The following is a 16,911-nucleotide window of genomic DNA, read 5'->3' on the forward strand; positions in this document are numbered from 1 at the left end:
TGTGAAATTGGCACAGGCCTCTTTCGATCTGCACTCGAGAGCACAGGTATCAGGCCAATCCAAAATCTGGTAACTAAGATGGGGTATTAATGTGCTAATTATCTATGTACTCGCTCTGAGGTCTTTTGTAGATCCAAAACATTTGTTCTGCTCGAGTCAATTTCATTCCGCGCCACTCAAAAAGATATTCGGTCTGATATGAAACAGCGAACCAATATCGAAGGGGAGGTTTGGTCCAAAGCTAAAATGCAATGGGCAAATAAGCTTAACCCCATTGCCGAACCCAAAATTGCCTGATTGTCAACCATCCTGGTTGATCTAGACCAAGAAAAGTGGTTTTTCGCCAGCCCGCTCTATCGGTCTTGCTCCCTCGGCGCCAGCCGCCCGCTTGGCTGATGCGTATCATTTTCACATGTCCTTAAAAAGCACGAGGTAGCTACAAACATATCAGCGAGCGACACGGGGTAGTCAAGCCACGGGCTAGATCGGAAAATACAGCCACGAGCGCGAAACACGAGAGTGTCTTGGGGAGGAACAGGCTGCCTGAAAATATTACGACGCGAAAAGCTCGCTCACTCGGCTTTTACAGTCGCAAATCGGCTCTTCTTTCTAATGCGTTTTCCGTAGCGAAAGAATATGTACCTGGAACAAAGATAAAATTAGAACATCTTCGCACAAACCCTCCCAAACCAAAAAAAAAAAGAGGAAAAAGGGAGTTCCAAACAAGGGTCTGGTCCGCCCCGGATTGAAATGCGAGCCATCCCGCCCAGGATTCGTCATTCGGTTTGCCAGAACGTCGGTTTCACAACAGATGTGTAATCTTACTAGCATATATAAGGAGCCACCTCTAAGGGTTGGACGAACGCGTGGTAGCGACGTTTAGATTTTGACGGATAAATCCGGCGCTTGCAGAGTGAGGCCAGAGTTCCACTTTCACAGCCGGAGCCAACAGGACGTGACAGAGAGAAGAATGGCAATACGGCCGCCCATGGACCACGTGAAAAACGCTTCCTCGCGCGGAGAGGCGATCCTCATGCGAAGGGTGTGGGGTCAAGAATTATGCGGGGAACAGCTCCATGGGACGTTTTTGAAGGGTGGGAAGAGGTTATGCAAAGGAAGCCTATACTTACGGGAATGGAGCCATGACAAGGGTCAAGAATGCCAGGAGAGTGGTTGCCCAGTTGTACCCGAGCTTGTGGTACACTGCATATGGAAGAAGAGCTCGTCAGCATGACAATCCAACTATGTTCTGTGCAACGTCGTGTTGCTCAACTGCAGGCCAGAGCACATTCACGTGGAGGTGGGATACTCTCGACTTCAAACACTGCGGATGACTTGAGAACAAGAAAGAAGATTGCAGGCGTCATGTTTCATAAAGCGAGACGCCATTAGATGCCGCAGAGGACATCAAGCATCACGTGGAAGATCTTAAAGAGAATCTCTTCCGCCGGCTCGCACGGCAGGCCATCGACATAGCCATCCTCAATGGCTGGAAATCGGAAAGAGATCATTCGAACTTACTTTGAATTCCGAATAGAGGAAATGCACCCGCAAAGCTTGAGCGCAAAAAGCTATTGGCGGCTAAGGCGCTCGCAGCGTACAGGGGGTACGATTCCACAAGGAATGTGAAAATACCAGAGTAGACGAGGATCGTTCTACAGAAACAGGCTTGGTAAGTCATGTGTAATGCTGTTTTCCACGTCAAGGAGCAACTCATCCTCGCGCGGATTGTCGGAAGAGTGAGAATGCAGACATACCCTATTCCGAAGATTAAGCTCCCTATTATCGGCGCGATCCAGTGAACATTTGGGAATATCGTCCAAGCAAAGATAAATAGTCCAATTGTAACCAATGGAGCTCCAGCAATCGCTGTCCGAACAGCATCAGTCACGAATTAGGACCAGACAAGCTATGAATGCACATACCAGGTGGTAATCTCCACTCCGGTTCGAACTCCTCCTTTCCCACAACTTGGGCTCTATTGCGAATGAGACGTGCATAATATCTCGACCATATCGGGTCACTTGCGGTTGCAATCGCCATTCCTATCATTAGTCCCAAGAAACTCAGCCCGATTTGCCAGAGCTCAAACCCGTAAATGGTCGAAAACACAAGCTGGAAAGCCCCGAAGAAGAGATACAATATTCCGAGCAGGATCGCAGAGAAAATACAGAGGTTTAGGCACATCGGCTCGAATATCAGTAGCAGCATGGGCCTGTATATGGAGCGGAGCACAGTATGGACCAAGGAGCGGCCTAATTTCTCGATAGGTGCCTTCCATCTGTTGTCTCCGGTCTCCTTTCTGCGATTTATAGCTTTGCGTCGAAGCAGGACGGGATGATAAGTTTCTGGGACAAGCAGGATGAGGGCAACTGCAATCGCTCCAGCCCATATGAGCAAGAGGTAAAAGACCCAGCGCCTAGGAGAAGGTCAGCGATTTCTGAAAGAGCTGCCGTCCAGAATAGACATTAGGTTTACCATGTAGTATACTGGCAGATAAAGCCACCAATCCTAAGATGAAGGGTTAGCAGGGTGTTAATAGCTATTGCGCCTTTAAACAAACGTTCTTACAAAGGACCAATTTCCGGACCCATGAAAGGGCTTGCTGTATATACCATCATCGGCGCTGCAAGCTGACGCCGGTCAAATATATCGCCAACGGTTCCACCAGCCACACTTAAAAAGGCGCTTCCAGACAAGCCATTGAAAAACCTCGAGATGACCATCGTTGCAATGTTCTGTGCCACTGCGCATGGAACCAGCCAGACCACGAAGCAGGAAAAAGAGATAATGTAAATTATGCGTCTCCCAAAAAACTGCTAAAAGTTAGATGTATTCATGCGCACGAGACGGACGGGAAGGATAGATCGACATACCTCCGACAACGGAGCAAGGAAAAGAGGCCCAGTCCCTAATATAAAACATTATCGTCAGTCAAAACTGGTGAAGTGATAGGAATGTAACAACACAGAACCCACCAAGGCCCAGGATAAAAGTGGACAACCCCAATGTAGCAACAAGCCGCGAAACACCAAATTCTTCGGTCAGTTGCGAGTATGTCATTGTATACATGGAAGAGGCACACGTCCTAAAGCACCGTAGTGAGTAATTGATTCCACGAACAAACGGCGAGGCCCCATGGAGGGAGTCCATACACGCAAAGCGAACCCATGGCCAGGATGATTACAATTAGCCACTTCCGCGCGTAGGTCATATTTCGCGGATTATCAGGGTCATTCGGGCCATCCCACCCAACCACGAAATCCACTGCTCGTTGCTGTTCCAACTTCTCTTCATCCTCGACATCCTGTAACCTGTCATTGTCAACATGGGGGTGTGTGTATCCATCTCCTAACGATGTCGATCTTTCCAATGACCTAGAGGTGCTTTGGCGTACTAATGCCGAGATGCGACCAGTATCTTGCGACTGTCGGATGGGTCCATACCGTCTCTCCTTTTCGGTGCTGCTCAGGCTATTTGCATTGGTTGTACCGGAAGTATCAGCTTCTGTTCTCGACATATCGTTCTATGAGACCTACAGCCGAATGGACTACGATCGGCCGGGCGAATAGAGCGTCGAAGGTAGGGATATCAGACCGGGCATAGGACTGAAATCCAGATCCATTGCCAGCACACAGGGCGATTGATGAATAAAGGATAAGGCAAGTTAGTTAGCTTCTCAAGGTAAATAAGCTGAAGCTTTCCTCACGAGTGGGTCATAACGTCAACCAGCTCCGGCTCGCCATTTTAGTAATCGTTCATAGGCTGTGCACCCGGTTTTTCAGCGTTTCGGGTCCCGTTGACAATTTCGGCAAATGATTACTCCGTGTGCAGCTTACAGCTGATTAACGGACAGAATTGAGGCTGACTTTGGACTGGCCTTTCTGTGTCCATTTTTCGCGTTGGTTCGGCGCTGAAGACGGCACAGAGTACTCCGTAGAGACGAAGATTTAACAAGCTATACTTAATTAACACTCTCTTCAAACGACATTGCCCGGTTTCCTTCGTGTTCGTCTAGCGAACCCTGACCATCTCCATGTCGAACTCTGTAAGGTCATTCCAACCTACCCTTCTTATCATTTCGTCGTCTCGGTGCTGTAGACTTCGGAGTTATCTTGAGCGGCCTCAGCCTAAAAAAAACAACACGCCGAGCTTGGCCGTCGGGCCGACGCCACGTGAGGTTTGGCGGCACACAAACCGTTTGCGCATTCTTTGGGTCGATCAAGACATGCCCAAACACAACATCCGCCTGCATACATTTGATTGACGCTCGAAGGATCTTTGGCCCTCGTGGACCTTGCAGGTGGTACAGCTGGAAATATACATTTGTGCTCTGCATATGCAGAGAGAACAAGTAACTAACTACATAGAGTAAGCGTTCGACTATTCTTGAGCAAAGATATCCCACACGGGCAAAATTCCACCATAGTTCCAGGCACATATAAGAAAGACAGAGTCTCAGAGGCTATTTTCCTACGGGAAGACACCAACAACAGGCGACTTCAAACGGATCATCTAAATCTGCGAAGAGGAAAAGTCAAAGTCAGCATCGCCCGATCTCTCGCAAGGCAAACATTCGAATCGAAAGCTTCTGTCGGGAGCATAGAAAGGCAAAAGGGAAATCTACTTCTCCATAAACTGTCCCGCTAGACTCTTGCTGCCAGGCTTTTGCTCCGCAAACGAACGCTCCTTTGGCACCGGATGACCGCCCTCGTACCCATGCATCTCCTCACCGTGTTTTTTCTGATCTTGCAGCGATGCAAATTTTGATGCCCACCTCGTCTCACTGTGTCCATGATGTCGCCTGGCACTCTCTTGCACGGCCTCGGATTGGGATGCGTCGAGCTGGTGTGAATGGGGACCACCGTCGTGATCTACGTTTGTGGCGGGAGTGGGCTCAGCGCCGGCACCGCCGCGACGGGTGGCGGCCTTGGATGAGATTCCAGTTCTGGGACCGCCTGAGGGTGGTGGATCGGGCATATCTGCTTATCTTGAAGAGTAAAAAAAAGTAACTATGCGCCGATTACGTGCGTTCGCTGCCGATCCGTTTTGTTAGTACTCCGTATGCCTTCCTGTGATGATCTTACGGCCATCAGAGCTTACACTGTTTCTTATCAACTGGAGGGAAGAAAAAAAAAATCTCTCGCGAAGGTGGAATGCGACTCGTAAAGTAGAGAAGCTATACGACTTGGATAAATAAATTAATACTTCGTAGCCTGACACTCCGGTTTGCTTCATACCTGATTGATAATGGGTTGAAGCTGGTTCTGGGCTATGATATCATCGCTACTGGCGAGGTTGGCTTTCGCCTCCGTCCGAAGGGATACCCCGTACATACATAGTAGCAAATACACGGAAGCTCAAAAATGCTTAGATTATTTAGATAATTGAGACAGAAAAAGTGTGTAATATTTCCTAATGTCGTCGTAAAATTAAATTGCCTTTTTTTTGTTAAATCATCAAGCGTTATTTCATGTATGTTATGTTCGTAACGCGCGAGCTCCCCCCATGGCTAGGTGAGCACCTTTTCAGCTTTTACCTTCGAACTCAACTGTCCTGCCCATCTTTTATAGAAATCTTGACCCCAGGCTCCTTTCCTTCCATTGTAGCCTATCACCCACCTTAGCCCATCGCTGACCCTGGATATCGCACTTCCTCAACTATTTGATGATATGGCGTGTAGAAATCCCCCTTGACACCATACTCACAGTCATCCAGTCGAACAAAAATTCGCTCTTTCTTTTCTTGCCGGCGTCGACGGTGTCTATGGCGACGGTGACCACCATGCCGTTGCTTGTGATGCCTGTTGTGGCCATAATAATGATCGTGGAAACGTGGACGACACTTTTGTTTCGGCTCAGGAGCATAGATCGCATATATGGTGTAAAGAAACAGCATCAAGTGCACCAACCTATACTGCATTGTTAGTCACGTTGTACGCAGCGGTTGGGTCTGTTATCCAGTTTCATACCATACAACACCGGAAAACACCACAGCACCGAGCTCCAGAGATCCAATTTCATACAAATTAGGAAAGCATTCTCGTGCAAACTTGTTTTCTTCGGTGCAGATGATGACCGCCAACCCATCTGTTACAGCGGGTCTCCAAACCCGAAAGTTGGCGTGCCATATTGCGAAAAAAATTGCGGGCACGAAGGAGGCGCAAATGAGGGCATCCCCGACCAGTCTCGCAATCCGGTGGAGAGATTCGAAGAGGTATGTGGTGTACACTATGTTGGTCACATTAAACAAAAATGAAAAGCCAAGCTGCACCAAGACTGTTGTGTTAGCCACTGCATGTTTCTGAGAGCCAAACTCTGCTTGTAGACATGGGATGATAGCATAGATTCCGCCGATAACTTCGAAATATCATTAGGGTTTGAATCGGGAGTAGGGGGAAAAAAATTGTTTAGTCAAGGTAAAAAAGAAACAACATCTCTCCTCATACCATCACAATCGGCATAATATCCTGCCATTTACCCAATGTCGAGCCCGTCGCTTCCACCAAGCCCGAGTCCCAACGCGGCACGGCCGCGGCGAACAAGGAGATAGAAATTACTGAAAATATACCAGCTGCAAATCTGCCATAGAGATCCGTCTCCCAGCGGGGATCTCTGCTATCTTGCGAAGAGCGAGAATCCTGGGCCTTTGAAAGCAGTGGCCAGTTCATCATGATATCGTTGATGTAAAACAAGCGACTGAAAAGGGATAGGGATAGTCTCCAGGACAATCCAGAAGGGTTGAATGGAAGAATGAAATATGGCTAGCACTATAAGACTGTCCTTTCCTGAGGAAGTCTGGGAGAAACGAAAGAGATACAGTGAAAAAAGAAAAGGGAATCGATTATTCTAAATGAATAATCAAGGGCGGGAAGACCAGAAGCCCGGACGCGTCCAGGAAGATATGTAGGTATCCATTTTCCCCCAGTTTCAATTTTTGCCTGCCATGTCGCGAACACAATCGTGGTGTGACTATAGGAACAAGACGGGCAGTTCGGGAGGAGCACGTCGAGATTGTGGTGTTGGCGTTCACCGGTCGGTCGTGTCGCGTCGGGAGGACTTCTCCGCCGCCTTTTTTTTGTGTGGGCTTGAAACAATTGACCAATGGACGCCTAGGCCCTGGTGATGCACAGCGAAGCTGAAACAGCCCAGTGAAACTGACGGTCTTCCGGCAGCGAGTTTCATGTCATCGAAGCAATCATGACGTTTAACACGCATCTGTCGCGAGTATTTGAATGCAAAGCTAAACTTTCTATCATTAAAGATACGAGTTGAAGAATTTGATCCCAAGATCCTAAATCTTACAGAAGTAACTAAATGCGCAACGCACCAATCCGCCTCAAGTCCAAATGAGAAAAACCAATCAGTGCAATGAACCTCCAAGGGACTGAAAGCAACCAAAACATTTTTCGAACCCCAAACGAAGGCAATGGAAAATCATACACAAAATACCTTGACACTGCTGAGTTTGGGAAGGGTATTGGGTTGATTCCCACTATTCCGGGATGAGAAACAGCCGTACAAGGAAACAAGACAAAAGAAAAAAAAAACAAAAAAGAAAAGATTCCAAAGCATGGAAACAAACAAAAATATCAGGGCGCGACCAAAGAGAGCTCGTACATGGATCACCAAAGTAAGTATCAAAGTACCCAAAATAGGGGAATCATCGAAGGGAGGGGCACCGCATCACCACACTCGCAAGTTGAGGGCCTTAAGCGGCAATCTCCGCTTCCTGGGACGCAATTTCGCCGCCAGCTTCTGTTTCGGCCCAGGATCCCCATAGAGCTTGCTTGCCCTTAATTCTTAGACGTCCACCGATGGTGTTGCTGCTTTGCTCAACCTTAACGGCGTCCTTGGTAGCCAGAACGAGAACTTCAAAAAACATCTTTGTCGCATCGCTCTTGCTTGTTTGTTTCTCGGGCAGAAGGTCTTGGAAGAGAACACTCTTCCCCCTTGATTGCGATGGAGTATCGGCGGAGGGTGGGGTACCGAATTGATCGCGGAGGATATGGACAGCGTGCTTGGTTCCTAGGGAGATTGGGCCACTGTCAACGGGCTGGATAGTCGTATCTCCATCTTCGTACTCGTCCCTGTGACCGATTCCTTCTTCGTCACTCCACTCTTCACCGACCGGACGAGGTTGCGCTTCATCCTCCACGGGAAGATGAACCTCCGTGGCATTAAGTACGCTCGATGAATCGCATCCAAGACCGACTGCTTCGTCAAGGTGCACTATGCCTTCATCTTCTTCTAATTCGAGACGTGGAGCTTTCTCTCCTCCGTCAATATCCATGTCGGAAACTCCGCTGTCCCTCTTTCGCTTTAGCTGACCAGCTTGTCGCACGGAATCTATTGACAACATATTTCTTAGTTCTGGAGCCCAGCTGTATACGCCGCTGCCTCCCATGACGCTCGTTGCGAATTGTCCCTTTTCCTGCATGGTCATTAAGGTGAGAAGGACGGGGTCACGCGGAAGGAATGAGAGGAATGATTCTGGCTTTAGAATCTTGGTGCGATCATCTTGCTGCAGCTTAATCTTAGTTGCCGAGAAGAACGTCTCATTATCAGGTTTGATTAGCTTTCTCCGTTTGGCTCTCTGCTGCTGTCGCGCCGTAACAGCATCTTCACTCATGAAAGGATCCTCCAAGTCCCGAACCACACTTGAGCGCGCAGATGAAAGAGGAGACTGTGAATCCCGCAAAAGCTCGCTTTCCTGGTCTGGCATAATAGTGGTGTCCTCTGCAATGGGGACATCCAGTTCGCCCATCCCACCCATTGCCACATCTTCCTCCTGTTGCACGGCCTTGTCTATTTCCTCTTGCGCAAGTCGAGTATCGTTACCACCAAATTTATGGAGCGGAGCAGCATCCATCCCAAGGTCAAGATCCAAGTCATCGTTGAACAATTGAGGCTCTTCGCTAAACAAGTCTTCGCCGACGGGACGCGCGGCGGGAGCCTCTCTGCCAATTTCGATGCTAGTATCGTGGCCGAGAGGAATATCTTCGTCTTCACCTAAATCGAGGACAAGGCCAGTATCATCTTCCAAATGAGGTCTCTCGACAGCTCGAGTTTTTTCCGGCGAGCTGCTGTCGGGGAGCAGTTGACTCGACCAACCAAGAGAAGACATGGGTCTTTTGTCATGTTGCTCGAGCTGTAATGGCTGCGAAAACAAAATGGAGGTGTCCAGGTTCATAAACAAGTCAGACTCAGTCAAAACATCAGGCAGGGTGATACCGCCTGGGGGCAATGGAACGGTGGCTGGAAGGTCATTGTTGTTCGTTAAGCGGAATGCCTGCAGGCGATGGGTCAGCAAGAGATGTAAGGTTCAACGTAAAAGAAGGAAAGAACACGGACCATTTTAATTTTCATCAATGCTTCATTGCAATCGTCGAGAAGGTATCTGGTTTTGCGACTGTAGATTCGAACAACGCCTAATAGCAGCTGGCCGCTCAGTCGCAAAGCCATGGGGGCTTGGCCTTGATCTACAATGGCATTGACACTGCTTTCGATGTCAGACTGGAGGATGTGGGCCTTGGATAGTTTGCGCTCGAGGTTGGCGGAAAGCCATACCCGAGCCAGCGGCCCAGTTTTGGACAGAAGAGTTTCGGAATAGAACATCGTGAACTCGCGATCGCCGAATCTCTGGCAGTCGAGATGTCGCTGCTGGCTTGGCGCGGGAGTCGAGTCGAGTCAAGTCAAGTCAAGTCAAAAAAAAAATCTCAATTAGCGGAGAGCATCGACGCGAACGGGCGTCCACGACATCGGTCACGGGGTCAAACAAGTCGCGACGGAAGAAGCGAAAGACCCAAGACCCTCCGAAGAGTCCGTCGAGCAGGCGTATGGGGTACTGCGTGAAAATTGCACACCGATCTGCGGCTGTCAACACAGGGAGCGAACTGGTTCGCAGGCAGAGTTGCTGTGATGGTGTGTGGAGAGGGGGTTCTGGCGCGCGTTGGGTGGGAGTGGAGTTGTCGTGGTGCTGCTCCGTTCCCCGGGCGAAGGCAGCAAGCAGGAACAAAACAACAAACTCGGGTGGCTGGAGAACTGCGCCAAGCACACCGCCCCCGTTACGCTTGAGTCACGTGATGGAAAAGTGCTCCGTAACGTTACGCCGTTTTCTTACTAGCGTACCTATCTGATATGACCGGAAGCGGAAAAAATGCGATCCCGTGCAACCACTCAGGAGGCGGCGGTGTGCTTACCTAATAGGCGCTAACGGGTCTGGGCCCCCAAGATCTGGAGCCGCAAGAAGAACAACATTGCGGTTGAGTTTCGGCTGGCAGCTAGATGCGACGTGGAAGCGAGAGTGCAGCAATTTTCTATAAAGGACATAATAGAGCAGTCTACCATCTATTCCCACATCATTGACATCTATCTTTTGTTCCAGTGTGATTTGGAAATACCTTTTGCTTTTTGGTCTTCTCTCTTCAACTTTCTCCCTTGTGTTCCTGTTTCCGTCTGAACTTTGTCAGTGACCGTTGAACAAAGCCTCCTTGCTGTCACACACAACTTCAGACAATTTAGGTTCATGCCTGTGGCATATCTTCTCTAGCATCTGGCCTTTTTGCCAGCCCTCAATTTGGGCGCGGGATGAGAGGGTGAACCGGCAGAGCTGATATTTACTGGTCATGCAAGCTTGAGATATGTCCGCATCGTATCCTTCGTCCTTACCGCTCCACAATGCCTCCATTCCCCCTCGACGAACTCCGTCTCCCGCATCTTCATCCCTGAAACGATCTACAGCGCAATCCTCCTCCATTACCTCGACCTACTCGAAGCTCAGTCCCCAAGAGACGGCAAATCGGCTCAATACAGACCTCGTCCATGGTCTGACCCCGAGTGACGCCGAAGCGCGATTGCTTCGAGATGGCCCGAACGAGCTGCCTCACGAGGAACCGGAACCACTTTGGCTTCGGTTCCTGAAGCAATTCAAGGAGCCGTTGATCCTTCTACTCCTTGCCTCTGCTGCGATATCCTTCTTTATGCGCAATTTCGACGATGCTGTTAGCATTACCCTCGCCGTTACCATCGTTGTCACGGTGGGATTTGTGCAGGAATATAGGTCAGAGAAATCGTTAGAGGCGTTGAATCGACTTGTTCCTCATTATGCCCACCTGGTGCGCAACCTCCCATCCGGCTCCACGGGCCGAACGACTCCTGGGGCAGCAAGTACAAAAGATCAGTATGAGATGCAGGATCTTACGGACAGCTCCTCATCTTCCGGGAGTGAAGCTGCTAAAGGATCTACCACTGTCGTTGCCAACAGATTGGTGCCGGGAGACCTGGTGTTGTTCTCTACTGGTGACCGCATTCCGGCGGACCTGCGTATAACACGTGCGACGCATCTCACCATCGATGAATCGAATTTGACCGGAGAGAACGAGCCCGTAACAAAGTTTTCCGCTGCGTTATGCAGCCCGACAAAGGCGTCCCTTCCAGTCCATGCTCCCGCACCTCCTCGTTCGCCCTTTTACGATTCTCCTGCTGCCGGCACCGTTGGAACGGATCTTCGTCTCAGCGAACAACATAACATCGCTTTTATGGGAACTTTGGTGCGATCTGGCCATGGACAGGGCATTGTCATTGCTACCGGACCCCATACTGAGTTTGGAAGCATCTCTGCATCCCTCCAGGAGATTGAGAGCCCGAGGACTCCCTTACAGTTGTCAATGGACCGCCTCGGACAAGAATTATCCTATGTATCGTTTGTTGTTATAGGATTGATCGTTATCATTGGATTAATTCAAGGTAGGAAGATTCTCGAAATGTTCACCATCGGCGTATCGCTTGCGGTGGCGGCTATCCCCGAAGGACTTCCGATCATCGTCACGGTTACGCTCGCCCTTGGGGTCCTTAGGATGGCAAACCGCGGGGCAATTGTGCGAAGACTACCCAGCGTTGAGACACTTGGCTCCGTCAACGTTGTCTGCAGTGACAAAACTGGCACTCTCACGCTTAACCACATGACTGTTACGAAGATGTGGCATTTCGATGCTGAAAGCCCGTTTGAGATCCCCAAAGATGGCACAGTCACTCTCGCAGCAGCAGCACAGACAATCCTGCGCGTTGGAAATATTGCCAATAACAGCCGTCTTTCGCGTGCACATGCCAACTCTCCTGCAACGGCGGCATCAGCCGCTATTTTGTCGTCGACTGCCGACCGGTCCACGGGAGCGGTGAGAAGCCGCTGGGTTGGGCAACCAACCGATGTCGCCCTCCTTGATCTATTGGATACTCTGGGTGAAGATGACCTTCGGCTTCGAATCAACATGCGGTTATCTGAAACACCTTTCAGCTCGGAGCGAAAGTGGATGGGAGTCGTTGTCGGCAGGAGCACTACGTTAGACGACGTTGCTGGCAATGGGGATGGAAATGAAGTTGCATACATCAAAGGCTCGCTGGAAGAAGTCCTGAAACGCTGCGATACTTATTTGACCAAAGATGGACAAGAAATAATATTAGATGAGCGGAGGAGACGGGATGCAAGGCAAGCCGCGGAGTCTATGGCCCAAGAGGGACTGAGAGTGATCGCTTTCGCAAGTGGCCCAGTCAAACCTACACGAGGACCTCGCAGTCATAACCCCCGTTCCCATCATCCCACACATGACCACTCTCAACTACATGGCGAAGAATGCTATACTGGTCTCGTTTTCGCTGGCATGGTTGGCATGAACGATCCGCCTCGTAAAGATGTGCATCGATCGATTCGGAGGCTTCTAACAGGAGGAGTCAGGGTTATCATGATTACCGGTGACGCCGAGACGACCGCAGTTGCCATTGCGAAGAAGCTGGGGATGCCAATAAATATGTCGGCAAATGGAAGGTCATTTCTGAGGGGAGACGAAATCGACCATATGACCACCGAAGAGCTGGCCCAAGCAATCACTGGCACCTCGATATTCGCTAGAACCAGCCCGGATCATAAAATGAAAATTGTAAAGGCCCTGCAATACCGAGGAGACGTCGTTGCAATGACTGGCGACGGGGTCAACGATGCACCAGCATTGAAAAAAGCAGACATTGGAATTTCCATGGGCCTTTTGGGAACCGATGTTGCAAAGGAAGCAGCCGATATGATTTTAACCGATGACGATTTTTCTACGATTCTTAGGGCTATAGAGCAAGGAAAAGGCATTTTCTACAATATTCAGAATTTCATCACATTTCAATTGAGCACTAGCGTTGCAGCGTTGAGTTTGGTTCTTATCAGTACGGGGTTGGGATTCAAAAATCCCCTTAATGCTATGCAGATTCTATGGATCAGTAAGTCCTATCCTACATGCCATCCGGCACGACGATTGATTGATTGATTGATTGATTGATTGATACTTATAACCGTCTAGACATTCTCATGGACGGCCCTCCAGCCCAATCTCTAGGGGTTGAACCTGTCGACCCCTCAATCATGGTCCGCCCTCCCCGCCCCAAACATGCCCGCGTTCTCACCAAGCCACTCATCCGCCGCGTCCTAACATCCGCCGCGTGCATCATGCTTGGCACCCTTGCCGTCTACATCCACGAAATGATCGACCACACCGACGAAATCTCCGGCATAACCTCGCGCGTAGTAACCCGCCGCGACACAACCATGACATTCACCTGCTTCGTGCTCTTCGACATGTTCAACGCCCTGACGTGCAGGAGTGAAGGGAAATCCCTTCTCCGCGGAGAACTCGCGCTCACGGGCAACAAGATGTTCAACTATGCCGTCCTCGGCTCGCTCCTGGGCCAAGCGTGCGTGATCTACCTTCCGATCTTGCAGGACGTCTTTCAGACGGAGCCGTTGGGTCCAAGAGATCTGTTTGCGTTGCTGTGTATTTCTAGTTCCGTCTTTTGGGTCGATGAGCTTCGGAAGTATTTGATGACTCGGGGTCGGAGAGGCGGACTTTCTGGTTTCGCTTCCCTGCCACAGTTATCCGGCGTTGGATACAGCGTTAACGTATAATAGAATAGAAAGTACCTCCTTTGTTTCCTCCGTCGTAACTGTTATTCTTTGAGAAGGCCTTTTTTTTGGTTGAATTGTGTGTCTCAGATATATACTTTCCTCCTAACGTTGCTCTATAAAATGATGTTGATGAAAGATGCATGTTCCAAAATATGAAATAATTTATAATAACAAAAGTATTCCAGATACTGGATATAGAGTATGTGGATTTATGCTTAAGCAACAATATCGCCGCCTTCAATGCCGTATAAAAATTTAGATACATATTCCATACCACAAACACCAGCATGAAGTTTGAATAATAGAAACATGGAAAGGTAGTTATGAAAAGGTCCTTGCCCACAAAGGAGAAAAAAAAAGAGAAAAATATCATAGTCACTCTCTCATATACCAACACCAATGGCCAACATAGATAACATACAAGACGAGGGAACAAAAATATCTATTGGGTATCACAGTCCAACCAAAAAGAAAAAAAGTTATCATGCAAAATGTAAGAAAGAGATGAAAGGATGCACAGGAAAAAAGCCATGTAGATCTACCTACTCTTTTCATTCAGGTCATCCTGCTCTGTATGATGGGAATGTGTTGATGGTGGCGGTGATGGTATGATTGTTGTTGCATGTGGAGTCACTGAGTGTGAGGGAGTTATTTGCGTCATAGGTGGCAGCGGTAGTTCATGAGCTGGGGCTGAATGTGTACTCGTCTCAAGTGTGTGCGCTGGTGGTGCCGTGGGTGTGATAGGAACATGGTGTAAAGGCATCGATGGCGCTGGCACTCGTTTCATACCGAAGACCCGTGCCAATCGACGCTTTCTTTCCGGGCTGGGGTTTCGGATTGTAGGCCCGGATGTCGCTTGAGTACCAGAAGGTGATTCTCCCGGAATATTGTCTGTACTGCGATCTGGAGAGATTTTTCCGTTCTGCACAGGCCTTGCGGCCATGGCGCTATGCGCTTGGGAGCCATAGAGGTCTGAACGAGGAACCTGATGAGTATGGTCACAGGGTTGCATGGTCTGGGGCGTCCAGGCAAGATGATCACGCCGGACCTCAACGTAGTCGTATGCGAACTCTCCAAGTTGGTCGTCATCCATACCGAGGAGTTCAGCTTCTTCAGAGGCACGGAGATGTAGTCCAGGAATATAGTTGATGGCATAGGCGAGAAGGGCCGAAACCACGAATGCGTAGCCCATGCATGCGACAATGTAAGCAAGCTGGATGTATAGCTGGCGGTAGTTGTGGATGATCCAGCCACCCACATGAGTATGAGTTTCTGGGTTTATGGCACCGACATTGACACCGTCAAGGCCAACGATGGCGTCGTCACCGAACAGTGCATTGAAGATAAGACCAATAATCCCGGCAACACCGTGCTCAGCGAAAATATCCATGGAGTCATCGATCTTAAGCCAAAATTTAACTATATCGAATTAGCAAGTTCGAACTAATCGGAGAGAGAAAAGATTGGGGGAAAGACCTTGACCTACTTTTCGTGCAGTAGTTGGATACTAAACCAGTGACTACTCCCAGAATAACACTCGCCCAGAGAGGGATGAAGCCTGAGGCGGGAGTAGCAGCAACCAGACCAGAAATTGTACCGGAACACCAGCCAACCATCGTCCACTTCCCAGAAAGCCTCGAATCGAGAAGAACCCAAGTAATTGACGCAAACGCCGCCGTCAGGTTGGAGTTCCAGCATGCAATCACTGCACGAAGGTTGGCGCCAAAAGCAGAGCCGCCGTTAAACCCAAGCCATCCGAACCAAAGCAAGACTGTCCCTAACACGATCAGGGAGACGTTATGGGGGCGAAAATTGAGCATCATATGCTCATGACGGCGACCAAGGACCATAGAGTAGGCAAGGCCCGACATGCCGGATACGATCTCGACGGGGCCTCCACCAGCATAATCCATAACTCCATACTTGGCTGCCCATCCGTTGCTGTTCCACACCCAGCAGGTAACTGGGCAATATACAATAGTCGCCCAAAAGAAAACAAATACCATAGCCGGCAAGAGTCGACCGCGTTCGGCGACAGCGCCCATAATAATAGCCGCGGTAACAGCACAGAATTGCATCTAAAACAGGTTATCAGCATGGGAAATTTGAAAAAGTCACCGTGCCAGTCATGCGTTGGGTCTCCTCACCTGGTAGAATGCGAAAAGCAATCCGGGAATCAGAGCAGAGCCGGGGCTTGGATCGGCAAGGGTCTTCATAAGCCCAAAGTTCCGAAGGTTCCCAATGAAGCCGTTCGTCGCGGTGGGCGAAAATGCTAGGGAGTATCCCCAAAAGTACCACTGGAAGAAAACGACCGACATGGAACCCATACACGCCCAGATCAGGCTAAGGGCAGATTTTCGGCGGGCAAGACCGGAATAAAGGAAGGCGAGGCCAGGGATCATGACCATGACCATTGCCGAAGCAATGATAATGTAAGCCTGGTCGCCGGATTGAAACCATTTGTTGAGATTTTCAAATCCTGTTAGGATTATAATGTTAGCCACACGGGTCGACTCGAGGCTTTCAGAGGGGGGGGAACTCAGACAGGTAGCGACCTGTGTGTAGCCGGGGAAGGGAAGGAGGAAAATATTCAACTGACTTGAATCACCGCCCAGCACCGGGTCGGTGGCGAGTGAGAAGTTAGAAGGAGCACCGGTCCAGTTGTACGAAGCGTAGTCAGGAGCGTAGGGTGCCGACATCTTCTGGTCGTGCTACCCGAGGCCGCTTCACGCTTTATCTTTGTATCTTTTGTATACTGCCGTCTCTTTTCGTTGCTTGCAGAAACCACCAGCTATCTTATCTCGGCTAGTCAGACGATTTCCCTCCTCTTGGCCTGACGATAGACGAGATTGCAAGTTGTTCGAAGCTGCGCTCTCTGTGTTGCCTTGATCAGATAAAGGGGGTGGTTTGGCGTGAATTCTGTTCAGTTACCGGCAGGATGTCAATGGAAGAAAAGCGAGATGATCT

General features: G+C 49.5%; 6 protein-coding genes across 6 annotated transcripts; 1 reads left to right on the forward strand and 5 right to left on the reverse strand.

The window, feature by feature from the left end:
* Nucleotides 1-65: 65 nt before the first annotated feature.
* CIMG_01007 (multidrug resistance protein) lies at nucleotides 66-3,644 on the reverse strand. Its single transcript, XM_001247235.2, has 10 exons — nucleotides 3,156-3,644; nucleotides 2,979-3,088; nucleotides 2,877-2,911; nucleotides 2,572-2,816; nucleotides 2,479-2,511; nucleotides 1,926-2,419; nucleotides 1,758-1,869; nucleotides 1,522-1,655; nucleotides 1,131-1,203; nucleotides 66-642 (listed from the first exon to the last, which is right to left on the reverse strand). The coding sequence occupies exons 1-10, from the start codon at nucleotides 3,518-3,520 to the stop codon at nucleotides 573-575; spliced, it is 1,671 nt and encodes a 556-aa protein (XP_001247236.1). The 5' UTR covers nucleotides 3,521-3,644; the 3' UTR covers nucleotides 66-572.
* A 979-nt stretch (nucleotides 3,645-4,623) lies between these two features.
* CIMG_12812 (uncharacterized protein) lies at nucleotides 4,624-4,980 on the reverse strand (the record flags this gene model as incomplete). The annotated part of the gene is made up of 1 exon (XM_001247234.2): nucleotides 4,624-4,980. One exon carries the CDS (start codon nucleotides 4,978-4,980, stop codon nucleotides 4,624-4,626), a length of 357 nt encoding a protein of 118 aa, XP_001247235.2.
* A 642-nt stretch (nucleotides 4,981-5,622) lies between these two features.
* Nucleotides 5,623-6,670, reverse strand: CIMG_01005 (uncharacterized protein; the record flags this gene model as incomplete). Its single annotated transcript, XM_001247233.2, has 3 exons — nucleotides 5,623-5,911; nucleotides 5,972-6,267; nucleotides 6,449-6,670. The coding sequence occupies 3 exons, from the start codon at nucleotides 6,668-6,670 to the stop codon at nucleotides 5,623-5,625; spliced, it is 807 nt and encodes a 268-aa protein (XP_001247234.2).
* A 565-nt stretch (nucleotides 6,671-7,235) lies between these two features.
* Nucleotides 7,236-9,938, reverse strand: CIMG_01004 (double-strand-break repair protein rad21). The gene is made up of 2 exons (XM_001247232.2): nucleotides 9,354-9,938; nucleotides 7,236-9,291 (listed from the first exon to the last, which is right to left on the reverse strand). The coding sequence occupies exons 1-2, from the start codon at nucleotides 9,615-9,617 to the stop codon at nucleotides 7,711-7,713; spliced, it is 1,845 nt and encodes a 614-aa protein (XP_001247233.1). The 5' UTR covers nucleotides 9,618-9,938; the 3' UTR covers nucleotides 7,236-7,710.
* Nucleotides 9,939-10,318: 380 nt separating this feature from the next.
* Nucleotides 10,319-14,145, forward strand: CIMG_01003 (HAD ATPase, P-type, family IC). The gene is made up of 2 exons (XM_001247231.2): nucleotides 10,319-13,262; nucleotides 13,343-14,145. The coding sequence occupies exons 1-2, from the start codon at nucleotides 10,643-10,645 to the stop codon at nucleotides 13,942-13,944; spliced, it is 3,222 nt and encodes a 1,073-aa protein (XP_001247232.1). The 5' UTR covers nucleotides 10,319-10,642; the 3' UTR covers nucleotides 13,945-14,145.
* Nucleotides 14,146-14,305: 160 nt separating this feature from the next.
* CIMG_01002 (ammonium transporter) lies at nucleotides 14,306-16,643 on the reverse strand (the record flags this gene model as incomplete). Its single annotated transcript, XM_001247230.2, has 3 exons — nucleotides 14,306-15,363; nucleotides 15,431-16,022; nucleotides 16,092-16,643. The coding sequence occupies 3 exons, from the start codon at nucleotides 16,641-16,643 to the stop codon at nucleotides 14,483-14,485; spliced, it is 2,025 nt and encodes a 674-aa protein (XP_001247231.2). The 3' UTR covers nucleotides 14,306-14,482.
* Between the last annotated feature and the right edge of the window lie 268 nt (nucleotides 16,644-16,911).

Source organism: Coccidioides immitis, assembly GCF_000149335.2.
Source record: "Coccidioides immitis RS genomic scaffold supercont3.1, whole genome shotgun sequence".
NCBI lineage: Eukaryota > Fungi > Ascomycota > Eurotiomycetes > Onygenales > Onygenaceae > Coccidioides > Coccidioides immitis.